This window comes from Epinephelus lanceolatus, chromosome 9, assembly GCF_041903045.1.
Source record: "Epinephelus lanceolatus isolate andai-2023 chromosome 9, ASM4190304v1, whole genome shotgun sequence".
NCBI lineage: Eukaryota > Metazoa > Chordata > Actinopteri > Perciformes > Serranidae > Epinephelus > Epinephelus lanceolatus.
The window spans coordinates 3,599,213-3,612,538 of record NC_135742.1 but is presented as its reverse complement, the minus strand read 5'-3'; the positions used below and the strand labels follow the sequence as shown (position 1 = coordinate 3,612,538).

At 44.1% G+C, this 13,326-nt stretch overlaps 1 protein-coding gene across 2 annotated transcripts in view; it reads right to left on the bottom strand.

The window, feature by feature from the left end:
- The window catches only part of ttc16 (tetratricopeptide repeat domain 16), an 82,456-nt gene that overhangs the window by 25,089 nt on the left and 44,041 nt on the right, over positions 1 to 13,326 (bottom strand). For both annotated transcript variants that reach the window (XM_078171177.1, XM_078171176.1), the window contains exons 2-6: positions 8,090 to 8,195; positions 4,282 to 4,424; positions 2,394 to 2,469; positions 1,983 to 2,085; positions 195 to 340 (exon numbers count right to left, since the gene is read on the bottom strand). In XM_078171177.1, coding sequence (XP_078027303.1) covers positions 195 to 340; positions 1,983 to 2,085; positions 2,394 to 2,469; positions 4,282 to 4,424; positions 8,090 to 8,194 — 573 coding nt within the window. In that variant the 5' untranslated portion in view covers position 8,195. The remainder of the gene's footprint in view (positions 1 to 194; positions 341 to 1,982; positions 2,086 to 2,393; positions 2,470 to 4,281; positions 4,425 to 8,089; positions 8,196 to 13,326) is intronic.

Sequence of the window (13,326 nt, the reverse complement as noted above, 5' to 3'; positions counted from 1 at the left end):
ATGACGCTCAGGGGTTTACATCTTATTCATTTTCATTGTTGCCAGAAAACTGAGCTGCAGCAAGTTCCTCCTGTGGGTTTGTTGGTCATACAGACTTGATGTGGTGCCTTTAGTGGTGCTGAAAACTGAAAGTGGAGTGAAACTGTTTGAGGGGAGTTAAAATAGGTAGAAAGTAAAGAAGAAGCTGGACTCACCTCACACTTACCGTCCACGCAGACGCCGCGGTAACTGCTGTACTTGCAGGACGTGCCGTCTCGTGCTGTTACCATCAGCTGCCTCTGGCCGTCGGTCGTGGTGCAGTGGAGGTCGCACGGGTTACTGGAGATGTGAACGTAGTCGTCTGGAGAGGAATACAAGACAGAGGTCACTGGTCACAATTTCTACTTTTACCTACACGTTCCACGAACCGCTAAATAACTGGCTGCTGGATATTTCACTCTTCTTTTGTCTGTCTGCTGTTTGCTGATGGGCAGTGACAGCTGATGGAAGTGCCAAAAAATACATTAGAAAAACTCAACAGCAATGTCTCTGTCCAGAAATCATGACCCGATCACTCAATATAATCCACAGACCCTGTTTGGAGCAATTTCATGTAGGAACTATTGTCTTTTCACTGAGCTACACCCACCGACCGAATCACCACTCAGAAGGAAGAGTGCATCTACTCATGGACAGCATGAAAGGTAAACATTAACGGCGTCCTCCTTGGCTGAGCTGTAACATCAGCTAGCTCAGTGCAAGGTGAGCTAGCACACTTCTTTCCAAGTGGTGATTCGGTCGGTGGGTGGGTGTGTCTCAGTAAAAGGAAAATAGTTCCTACTGCTCACAACAACGTCTGTGGATTATCTTGACATAGATAATGAAAGTGTGGATGCAAATACAGACTTCAGGATAGAGTTCTCATCTGGCCAAAAATATTACAACCCAAATCGAGTGAGTTGAAGCCGGAACCCCGCCCGTCCGAGATCATCACCTAAAATACTGAGCCCAACATCAACCAAGTCTGACCCTCCTAAAAAGCACTGGTCAGCCTCTAACACCTGGGACATGCTGGATGTGTAATGGCCCAAGCCACGTGCATCTCCAGTGGAAAATGGATTAAGTTGGTGGATCACAGATTCTCTACACAGTAGTTCCCTGCCAGAGAAGCTCCCTGCTCCGGCCGGGAGGAAGGACAGACAGCCCGGCATAGAGCCTGACATCTCCCTCTGCCTTTCTACCTGGTCCAACCCATCTGGCTTTTCGGGACCCATCGAGCTCGGGCTGAGGTTGAGAACTCTTCTTTCAGACCACTAGCTAGGCTGCAGAACTAGCTCAAGCTGAGGCCAGTGGCGACCTGTTGGGTTTTAAGAGGTTTAATATTCTGTAAAAGCAAAACTTATTTTAAATCAGATGAAACGCCACTGTCCTGGACCCTACCCTGTCACTATAACATTTAACTTTTCATTTATAATTTCAGGGAGACACAGAGGGAGGGAGGGAGGAAGAGTGGCACTGAGATGGACCAGAGTGCAGCTGATAAATATTCCCCGCTAACTTTTCATCATGCCGTTACAAACTTCAATACTGTATTTATTGTCCCAATTTGGTGATAAGAGAGTCATGTTCTCAAAGCCAAGAGTTTGTTTATTGAAAATCAAACAAACCCCCCAAAAACCTTGTGTCTCCGCTTTGTCCCACTGCTCACATTCCTCACAAACCTCTCACAGAGATCTATTGTCACTCATACAACCTTTTGTTTTAATTATTACTCACTAACAAATAAACACCAACAAGGTGAATAAATAAAAAAGAAATCTTCCAGATATTAAATTAGGAACCTGTTTTAAAACAACATGTATTAACAGGCAGTTAAAGTTTTAAGGAGTCATAAAAAGGATGCTACTGTTTTGGATGTTGTAGCTCAGCAAAGACCTCCGTCACCTCAGATCTGTTTAATGTGGTAAAAGGAGGTTGTCAGTGTGTTTTATGGGTGTTAATACCAGGATACAGAGGCTTCCACTGGTAGTTCCTCCCATTGTAAAGCTGGGAGTTGAAGGACCAGCACTGCTCCTCTCTGAAGCTCCTCCCAGTGGCAGGACATTCCTGCAGTGCAGAGACAACACAGGCCATTAAAAGAGGTCTGTTTCACACTTGTTAAGACTCGGTTTTACAGTATGTTATACAAATAAATTCTTTTTAAGCGTTTATTTGTGCAGGGATGGTTTTCTGAGAGGGCACCATGGTTCTGAGCCCCGCCCGGCTTCACTTTCAAACAGCTCCACGCAGTCACGCCTGGAGGCCGTCCGCCACAACCACAGACCTCTACTGTCAGCCAGTCAGAAGGGCTGTGTTTGTTTTAATAAAGATGTGAAATAAAGGGACGAGAAATTAACTGGAAGTCTGTGACTCACTTCAGTGTTGCAGAGATGGTATTTCTTTGCAGTTCCTGTGCAGGTCATGTTGTCCTTCCCAGCAGCAACTTTCTTTCTTTGGATAAGAAAAAAAAAATGGAGAAATTACAACATATTAAAAACTAGAATCACTGCTTCGCAGTTGCACGCCTCTGTGAACCAGTGAAGTTGCAGTTACAGTTCACATCCATGTCTGTGAAAACATGAATGCTTCACACATCTCCTCCCGGCAGCACAGAAGATCTATACAATCAGCACAGCTTCAAGATTAGTGTCACAAATTCAGTATCTGACCAAATGTCTCCCCTTCTGTTCCTGAGATATGACGCTGAACAATGGCCAGAAAAGTGTTTTTGCATAACGTTAATGATGTCACAGTGAAGTTGACCTTTGAGCTTTTGGCTATAAAATGTCATCATTTTATCCTATCAGACATTTGTGTGAAATTTTGTCATAATGGCCAAATGATCATAATGTTACGGCCAAAAATATGTTTTTGAGGTCATAAAGACCTCCAAATACTAATCAGTTTATTCTCATTTCCAAGTGGATGTTTTAGCCAAATTTGAGGAAGTTCCCTCAAGGTGTTCTTAAGATATTGTGTTCACGAGAATGAGACAGACAAGGTCACAATGACCTTTGACCGTTGACCAAATTCTAATCTATTCATTGTTGAGTCCAAGTCCACATCTTAAGAAATTTCCTCAAGGTGTTCTTGAGATATCTCATTCAGGAGAATAAGATGGACACAAGGTCACGATGACTTTGACCTTTGACCACCAAAATCAGTTCATTCTTGGAGTGAATGTTTGTGCAAAATCTGAGCTAATTCCCTCATGGTGTTCTTGAGATATCGCATTTACGAGAATGAGACGGAGAAGGTCACAGTGACCTTAACGTTGACCTATGAACACCAAATTCTGATCAGTCCATCCTCGAGTCCAAGTGGACATTTATGCCAGATTTGAAGAAATGCCCTTCAGGTGTTCTTGAGATATCTCATTCAGGAGAATAAGATGGACACAAGGTCACAATGACTTTGACCTTTGACCACCAAAATCAGTTCATTCTTGGAGTGAATGTCTGTGCAAAATCTGAGCTAATTCCCTCATGGTGTTCTTGAGATATCGCTTTTACGAGAATGAGACGGAGGCGGTCACAGTAATCTTAACCTTTGACCTATGAACACCATATTCTGATCAGTCCATCCTCGAGTCCAAGTGAACGTTTATGCCCGATTTGAAGAAATTCTCTTAAAGTGTTCTTGGATTATCACTTTCACCTAATATTGGATGAACGTACATATGTACGCATGCAAGGAAAGATGGACGGACGACCCCCAAAACATGATGCCTCTGGGTAAGGCAAAACTGTATGGGACTTCTGAAAGTTTGAACTAACATCAGGTTCGGGACCAGAACTACAAATCAATTTGGTCTGGACACAAAGTTTAACTCATTAGATTGTGTAAGAATAAACTTTTTACCGTTTTTGACCATTGCCAGTGTGACTGAACGAGGTCCCATCACAAGGAGCAGGTCACTGCTGTGACAAGAAGATGTTACTGTCTGTCGGTGATGTGTAGACTTTATCGCTAATGATGACGGCAAGATGTGGTTCTTAAAGTTTGTAATGAAAAGGGAACTCATTAGAGAGAACAGAAGATTCTGTAAGGAAAACGAAAAGGTTCAATGTAGGAAATGTTTTATTACATTATAGAGAACTGCTTGGCTTGTTGCTCCAGACGTCTGAACTTACGTAAAACTCACATGTAGATCTTTAATAAAACACTTTGAGTAGCTCTAATGTAGATGTAAAAGAACAAAATGTATAGAAGTACAAATCTGTGAGTGTGTGTGTGTGTGTGTGCGCGCGCAGACTGACTGACCTCTGTTTGAGGCAGTGTCTCTCCTGTGACATCACTCCCCCTCCACAGGCACGAGTGCACGCCGTCCACTTGGCCCACTCCCCCCACCAGTAGGTGGTCACCTCCAGCTCGTCCTCCAGACTGTTGGACGCCACGACGTCCTCCTGAACACACAGACACAGACAGACACACACACACACACACACACATACACAACCAGTGGTAATTCAGTTGGCAGTTGTAGTAACAGCATTAATCATATTAACAGTATTAAGACCTATGGAACATCTGAATCTGCCAGCATTTTCAGACAAACCTCGTCAGTCAAATCAGGTGACGATTACTTCTCTATTCATGTCTTCCTCCTACGGCTGTGCACATCAACTGCTATTTTGTGAGAAGGGGGTAACTAAATAACAGATAATTTAGTTTGATTTACAATAAGACACATCTCTGAGTGATGAAATCATCTGAATGTGGCTGCACGACCACAGCCACGGCACAACTGTGAGCTCTGAGGTTGGCTTTAACATGGGCCACAACTGGGCCACAACTTAGCCTTTCTAAGAGCAGGCCTGTATCCCTCAGAGTCCATTACATTTAATTTGCTGCATTTGGGGGATATTTGGCCCAGAATTGCAATCCTGCCACAATTATACAACCCCAATTCCAGAAACATTGGGACATTGTGTGAAATGTGAATAACTGAAACTGAAACTGAAAAAAAAAATACAGTATCTCACATAAGTGAGTACACCCGTCCCATTTTTGGAAATATTTTATTATATCTTTTCATGGGACAACACTATAGAAATGACACTTTGATATAACTTAAAGTAGTCAGTGTACAGCTTGTATAGTAGTATAGATTTACCTTCCTCTGAAAATTACTCAAAACACAGCCATCAACATCTAAACAGCTGGCAACATAAGTGAGTACACCCCACAGTGAACATGTCCAAATTGTGCCTAAAGTGTCAATATTTTGTGTACCAACCATTATTATCTAGCACTGCCTTAACCCTTTTGGGCATGGAATTCACCAGAGCTCACAGGTTGCTTCAGGAATCCTCTCCCATTCCTCCATGATGACATCATGGAGCAGATGGATGTGAAGACACCTTGCGCTCCTCCACCTTCAGCTTGAGGATGGCCCACAGGTGCACAGGTGAGTTTAGGGCTGGATACATACTTGGCCAGTCCATCACCTTCACCTTCAGCTTCCTCAGCAAGGCAGTTGTCATCTACTAGGTGTGTTTTGGGTTATTATCATGTTGGAAAACTGCATTGCAGCTCAGTTTCTGAAGAGGGGCGATAATGCTCTGCTCTGAATTCATGTTTCGCTAAATGAACCGAGCTCCCTAAAGCCGGCAGCACTCATGCAGCCCCAAACCATGATGCTGCCACCACTATACTTGGGAAACATGGGAAACATGAATTCCAAGCAGAGCATGATCGCCCCTCTTCAGAAACTGAGCTGCAATGCAGTTTACTCACTTATGTGAGATACTGTAAATCAATATACACTCATTTTGAATTTGATCCCTGCAACACGTTCCAAAAAAAGTTAGGACAGGATCATGTTGTTATTCGCGATTGTATTTCGGGAATTCCACCTCGTTACATCGGAGGTGATTTGGTATTCCCGAGAATCACTGATTGACATCGGGGCAACACAACAACAGCCTGTTTCGAGTGCCTTTCTCGCTTGATATCTCATATTGTTCAACAGTCTGCGGTCTCCGTTGTCGTATTTTGTGCTTCATAATGTTCCACACAGGGTGTGGTGTTTTTTGGAATTTAGGTTGTTTAGGTGCTTCCTAACTGGATGCCATGCGAGCATCAGCGACTAAATCATTTTGACTGCATTGTTTTCTACTGGACTGTCCCAACTGCCCATGAGCGACGAGATGCCACGGGATGCAGCGTGCTGTTTTGAGCTGAACTTTTGTCGAACATCCAGTTTCTATTTTTATTCTGTCGCTCATGTTGAAAACGCCTCAAAGGAATGACTGATTCAAGAGGTTTAGATGAGGAGTTACCGACAGGATACCTCCTTATCTCACCACAAAACCTTAATGTTTCTGGTAAGACTTATGTGGGATGCTAGCTTAGCTTGTGTACTCAAGTTCTGTACTTAAATACAATGCTTAAGAACTTGTACTTTAGTTTAAGGCTACTTTATACTCCATTTCATTTATTTCTAGTAATTAGTAGTAACGAGTAGTTTTACACTGTGGTAATTCTACTGAGTAAGACATCTGTTATTAAGTAAAAGTTGAATTTGTACTCTCCTTTGTGGTCGTATTTGTAGTATAAGTTGTGGTATTGTCAGTGACATTAACAGCAGTGGCAGTGCTTGTAATATTTTTAGTAGAACTCTAATTCCAGTGTGTAAAACTGCTGCACAGATGATTGGACGGTCAGAACAGAGCGCGTCAAAATCAAATAGCATCACAGCAAACGTGCGTCTAAATGTTTTGTTCTGGGGCTCCAACGTGTGAAGACGGTCAGCATTTCACACATTCCTCATGTGCAGGAGCAGCATTAATTCAGGCCGATGGCTGCGTCCCTTCATTCAGACAGATTCATCAGAGTGACCGCTGGAATGTGCACTGAGCTCCTTGCAAAGGTGTGAGACAGAGCAGCTGTGAGAGAGGACAAGAGACACTGGAAATACCAGACAGAGCGCGTAAGTGAGACAGAGACAGGAAGCGATAGATGGGTACAGAGAGAGAGACAGGAAAGAGAGAAGACGAGTCGCTGATTGGTCGACTGACAGCAACTCATCACAGTCTGCAGATTACTTCTTAAAGTTAGTATTCAGACTTTGCATTGCAAAATCCTGCAGTTAGGTAGCACAGCGGTGCAGCGGTCAGCACAGTTGCCTTACAGCGTGAGTTCTGGTTCAAACCCGCCAGCCAGCTGGGGCCCGTCTGTGCAGAGTTTGCATGTTCTCCCCGTGTCAGCGTGGGTTTCCTCCAGGTGCTCCAGCTTCCTCCCACAGTCCAAAGACATGCAGGTTAATTGGTGACTCTAAATTGTCCGTAGGTGTGAATGTGAGTGTGAATGGTTGTCTGTCTCTATGTGTCAGCCCTGTGATAGTCTGGTGACCTGTCCAGGTAGAGTTGACCTTGTCGACCTTCTGGTGGTTGCTGCCTGGCTTTGGCCAATCAAATAGAAGGGGGCGGTCAATTAGGACAACCAGAGGATAACTCGGCCTGGAGTAACATTTCCACCAAATTTCAGATGACCGGTCAACTGGTTAATGTCCCAATAAACATGTAGAGATCTTTGGTAATTTTGGTGATTCCCATTGTCTTGCTACATTATGTAGCTACAAGCTAGCTTGCACTTCTGCCAGTGATGTACACAAAGCACCTGCCTGTCATCACAGCCCTGCACTGTAGCAGAAGCAGCTGCTCTTAGAAACGCTCATTCACGTTCAGCGTTACACACAGAGACGGAGCCTTCTGTCTGTAATCTGCGTTCATTTCTTCCACATTTTTCTGAAGGCATACAGATAAAGACGAAACGGGGCAGTACCGCTAGAGATCCTCGAGGGAGAGAAGCTTATCTTAAGTCAGATATGAGACAACGAAGAAATTTTAATCATGATGGAACAGAACTAATTGGTAATTTATACTAATAAATAGTGATATATTGTGAAAATAGTGAAAAGAATTCTCTGTCCGCTTGACGAGATGTATATAACGGGTTAGGGTTAGGGTTATAAGGTATGAGGGCAGCGACATTTAAAACGTTTGAATATCTGACACTTTGACGTACATATTGTGTGTTTTCCTGTGTGTATCTGTGTGTTACGTACCTGCAGCCCCCTGGTGGAAAGGTTCCCCACAGACACCGCCAGCGTCAGGAAGCCCAGCAGGACCACGCCCGTCTCCCCGCACTGTTCCCACGACAGCACCCTCATCCTGGTTAATCAGAGAGAGAGAGAGAAAGAAAGACATAAGACAGGATTGATATGTGTAGAAAAATCTGGTGGTTGAGACCGCTCTGGTAAGTTTCCAGGTCATCGCTGCAGCAACTTGGGCAAAGAAACTGAACTCTGACCAGCACCTGTAACTGACCTCTGACCTCTGTGTATGAAGTACATAGTTATTTAAAAGACATCTCTCTCTTAGGAAAGTTCTAATGATTACAGCATTACCAGTTCCCTTGATGCTTATTAAAGAGTTTAAAACCTCGAAGGTGACTTCAGTACAAAGTAAGATGTCGGGAAAATGTGAAGGTATGCTGTAATGTTTCTGCCTGAATCTGCCTCGTGTCCTGTTTCTGATGAAAGGCAATCAGCTGCCAGAAATCAGAAACCTCTAAAGCACTCAACACTCAACATCATACACGTGACAGTTTTCACCAAACACAGAGCAGCCAGCGGTGTGATTAATGGAGGAAATTTGGGCCAGAAACCTGTCTGTGATTCGAGATGGAAGCACCCAGTGATGAGTCTTTAACAAAGGCTGAAGGGTATGAAGGGAAATATCATGACCACTAATGAGTTCTCGTGGCATTAAAAACCCACGTCCAGGCACTTATGTGAATTGTGGATGAAAGCACACTGCCCAGACGTGTGGGTGTTTTTTTCATGTCCTTTCCTTCTCCAAATTGAGGCTTCTCAGCTTCCAAACCCACAGAAGGGCCTGGAGTCGGATTTTTTTACGCCACGAGAACACATTTGTGGTCGTAATATTTCCTTTCTGACTCTGCAGTGAAATCCCTCGCCTCCGAGAACATCTGTGGTTGTTTAGGGGGGATACCTGAAGTGCTGCTGCTGCTGCTGTCTTCTACCTTCGCACAGACAGGAGGCTGTTTGACAGTAAATCATATCAGTGTTGATCCAAGATACAAGAGACAAAACAGCAGACAGTGGACACGCCCAATAATTCATGAGGTGCAGAAAGCAAGGTTGCTGCGCCTCACTGACTTTACAAACCAGATTTGCATTTTGGCGCTCTGATGAAAGCCTTCGCACTGACATATTTACTCTATCCTGTTTAAAAAACTAAAGACTTCACATGATTTGATTAAAGGAAATCCTTAGACTTTAGATTTGACATGACAGTTCAAAAACAACGTGCACTATTTGATGCCAATTTAAGAAACTGTTTAATATTTTGAAAAATTCACCTATTTGCTTTCTGTCAGAGAGATAGATGAGAAGGTTGTTATAGGTCTTATGTCATGTGCATTGAAGCTGGGGTAAACAGAAATTGCTCAGGCTGCTTTCCCGGGAGGAAAGTGTGCAGAAGCTCAGGTGACAGACCTTCTGTCGGTGGCTGTAGTGGCTACCACCTTTCACAGTGGGCTGGTGGCCAGTAGCAGCCTGACCTGACCGAGTTTGACCTGTGTAACTGCAGCAACAGAAAGTTTTCTGATCTGGTGGGAAGCTGGGGTTTATGCTGGGGAGTGAGACAGAGGACACTTTAGTCCTATTGACACTGCCTCTTCAAGGTGGGAATTCCACGTTGTTAATTTCCCTTGCCGTTCTGTATTAAAGGTACGATCGCAGAATGGGGGTACAGAGTTGTCTCTTCTCTGAGGTGAGACACGTTGTCTGCAGAAACCAGACAGCTGACAGGACAGGGATCATGTGTGGCATAGGTGTGACATTATGGCGACGTGTTATATGTGCAACCCACTGCCTAGTCTCGCCACCAGACAAATCAGAGATCTCCGCCTTCTGATAGTCTGGGGACACTCCTTTCTAAAGTGTGTTTAACACACCGGAGAAAACGGCCGGCAACAAAGCAACGCCTCTTGCATTTTTTAAAAGGACACGCCCTCCCAGAAATGTGCGCTCCCCCTTTTCTCGTCTGCAAGGAAACAAAGAGAGCTTGAAAATAGATGCCGAGAGATTTAACTCTGTTTTATCAAACGTGTGCTCAGTCCACAAGATTGTGGAAATGAAGGACTTACAGCGACTTTGTTTAAAACTTTTAACGCAGTCGCACTATGTTTACGAGCACAAGAGTTCAGCGAGCCACTGAAGGACCGCTCTGCGGATTTACTATTGGTTCTGCAACGTAGGGAGTTTTTTTAAACTCTGGAATTGTATCCGCCCATCTAAACACAAAATCAGGGAGAAAGACATCAGTCTTTAGTTAAGCAAAGCGACTTGACTTGTGAGTCTACCCACTGCCAGGAGATTTCAAAAGTAGCTTCTAGCAGTTAGCAGCTAACTCAAAGAGGAGGAACAGTGGCTGAAAATGTCCGCAAATTGGGAAAACAATGAGGTCAAGGAGGTGCTTACCCTTTGTTTATTGTTAGACTCTCTTTATAATAAGTCTGTCTTTCTTTTTAGGGTTGCTTTGCAGTGTAGGCAGTTGTTGCCAATGCAGGAATAGCAATTTTCTATGCAGGATTCTCTGCCATTGAATAGGGGACATGCATTTGCATTTGTAGACCAGCCAATAGGAACGCCCTCTCTCTGAAATGACCTGTGATTGGCCAAAAGTCTCTGAAAACAGAGACAAAGGGAGTTGCAGAAGTTTTATTTCGGTCCACTTGGATTACAACATGCGCAAAGCTAACTATGGGATTTCTGTCCATTTACACCAAAATAAAACTGCCCACCCCAGCTTCATGTATGAGCTTTAGGGCCCATTTATACTCTCTACGAACGCAAATAGATACGTGTGTTGTTAATGTTTTAAACACTGTATACGTCACTGATAGCATAGATACAGCCAATAGATTTTTCACACAACAACAAACAAGGCGACAGTACAGGAAGTCATACTAATGTAACTTTTAGCAGTGTGTCTGTGAGGCTATCAAATGCATCGCAACATGTAGACGGAGAATACTTTTCGCTGTATTACATTTGTTCTGTTATTTTTTAAATGTCTTCCTCGTGTCTTACGGTCATATCTCGCTTGAACCACGCTACACTGCCCTCAGGATCTGGCACTGCTCCATTTCGTCCATAACCATACAGACAGAAGGCTCCATCCATGTCCGTATATGTATCTTATATTGAGCATAAATGAGCCCTTAGTCAGGACACTGTTAACCTTACTTATCATAAAGACTGGAAACATAGGAAACCAGCAAGCCCGGCTCAGATCGTTAGTATTACCTTGTTTGTTTGTTTGATTGCCTCTGAATCCTTGAACTGTTTTCTCTAACCCTTCATTCTGTGTCTCCCTACAGGGGTTCTTCCTTAGTCTAACAGCATCCTAAATGCACTTACATAAACAGAGCGAAGTGTTTATACAGCTCCTGCCTGACTCACATTATTGCCTTAATTGCATTAGCGTTGTATCTTGTGAGTGCGTACAAAGCTGGCAGCTGAAAGATGTTCTGGATTACAGCATCAGGTGAACTCTGCTTCAGATGCAACCAAATACACACTGTCTGGTTTCCAAGCACGTCAGAGAAAAACACCAGTGAAACAACGGCACGGCAAGTGAGGGGCATTTTCTCAGACAATGCACACTCGCGCCAAAGCCAGCGTGCCGGCTGCAGGTATCTGAATGTGCTGGCAGGCGGCGGCAGGCTGGAGCTGGCAGGTGGAGGGCGACACAGACAGGCTGTTGAGAGGCCACAGGTGTTGGAGACGGGAGTTGGACAGCGGAGGGGCCCGTGTGAAAGTTAAACAAGCCCCAATGTGCTGGAAGGACGAAGGTAAGTTTCCTAGGACTTTACACAGGTAGGCCTTTGTTTGGCTCTTCAGACTATAAGGAAATGTAGATGTCTGTATGTAAAGGCTGACATGAACAGGCACAGACACACAGGAAAAGGAGGGTACTCGAGCGGCTCTGCAGTTGTATATACGAGTTTAATGACTCAATGAAGCCTTTGATTTGTTAAAGGAACACTGAACCAAAAGCCTGTTTAGAGTATAAAACACTAACCAGCACAGTCTGCTGGATTTCCCAAACCATTCCTGCTGCATACTCCTATTTTCTTTTGTTAATCTGTATGATCAATATGTGCCAAATACATAACTATGTTACATTTATAAATACACCATTCACCATCAGGAAAAAGAGAAGATGGGCCGTTTCACAACAACATTTACAGCTACATTTTTAGGATCTGTAGCTGATCACAAAATGAGCTGCATCAGGATTTTAAGGGTGAACCCCTGCAGCTACTAACTAACTGAGTGCTCCAGGTATTATGTTTTTTTGTAGGCCAACATGGAGGTTACCTTCGCCCTGGTTACCTCATCAAAAAAGCCTACGGGATTTTTCCTTTGGATTTTGGATTTATTCATTTCATTCATCTTCCATAACTGCTTATCCTGTTGGGGGTCGTGGGGGGCTGGACTGACATTGGGCGAGAGGCAGGTCACAAGACTATCACAGGGCTGACACATAGAGACAGACAACCATTCACACTCACATTCACACCTACGGACAATTTAGAGTCACCAATTAACCTGCATGTCTTTGGACTGTGGGAGGAAGCTGGAGCACCTGGAGGAAACCCACGCTGACACAGAGAGAACATACAGGGGCCGTTTATACGACAACGATTTCAGTAAAAACGGAAAAGTCTGTCCTTTGCGTTTTAAAAAACTTCTGCATTTATATGACGACGTTATTGAAACCATCCCCATTCACACGGAGCCGCAAAATCTACTGGAAACGCTGCAGTATGCACGCCAGGTCAATGGATGGCAGTGTAAATTTGCAAAGCAACACCACAGCATGACGCCATGCGCCTGCACTGAAGCGCCTTCCTCTCCAATGCCGTCATTACAAACCAAAACAAAGAAGACACACTGGCGAAAGCATACACAGATAACTTTGTCTGGATGGACGACGAGGTGGAGTTGCTACAGTAACAGATCTACACTTCACTTCAAATCAACAGGGTGAGCAGCACAAACAGAGCTCAGCATTGTTGTCGTGACGGTCGGCATGCATCCTAGTGACTGGAACCGTAATGCGCATGCGCGAAAAGTCTCCGTTTTCAGAGGAACTGCATATTGCACGTTTACATGACAACGGAGACGCTGCCGTTTCCAAAACGTTGCACTCTGGAATCCGTTTTCAAATAGTTGCGTTTTCAGGCACCCAAAACGCCGCTGTCGTG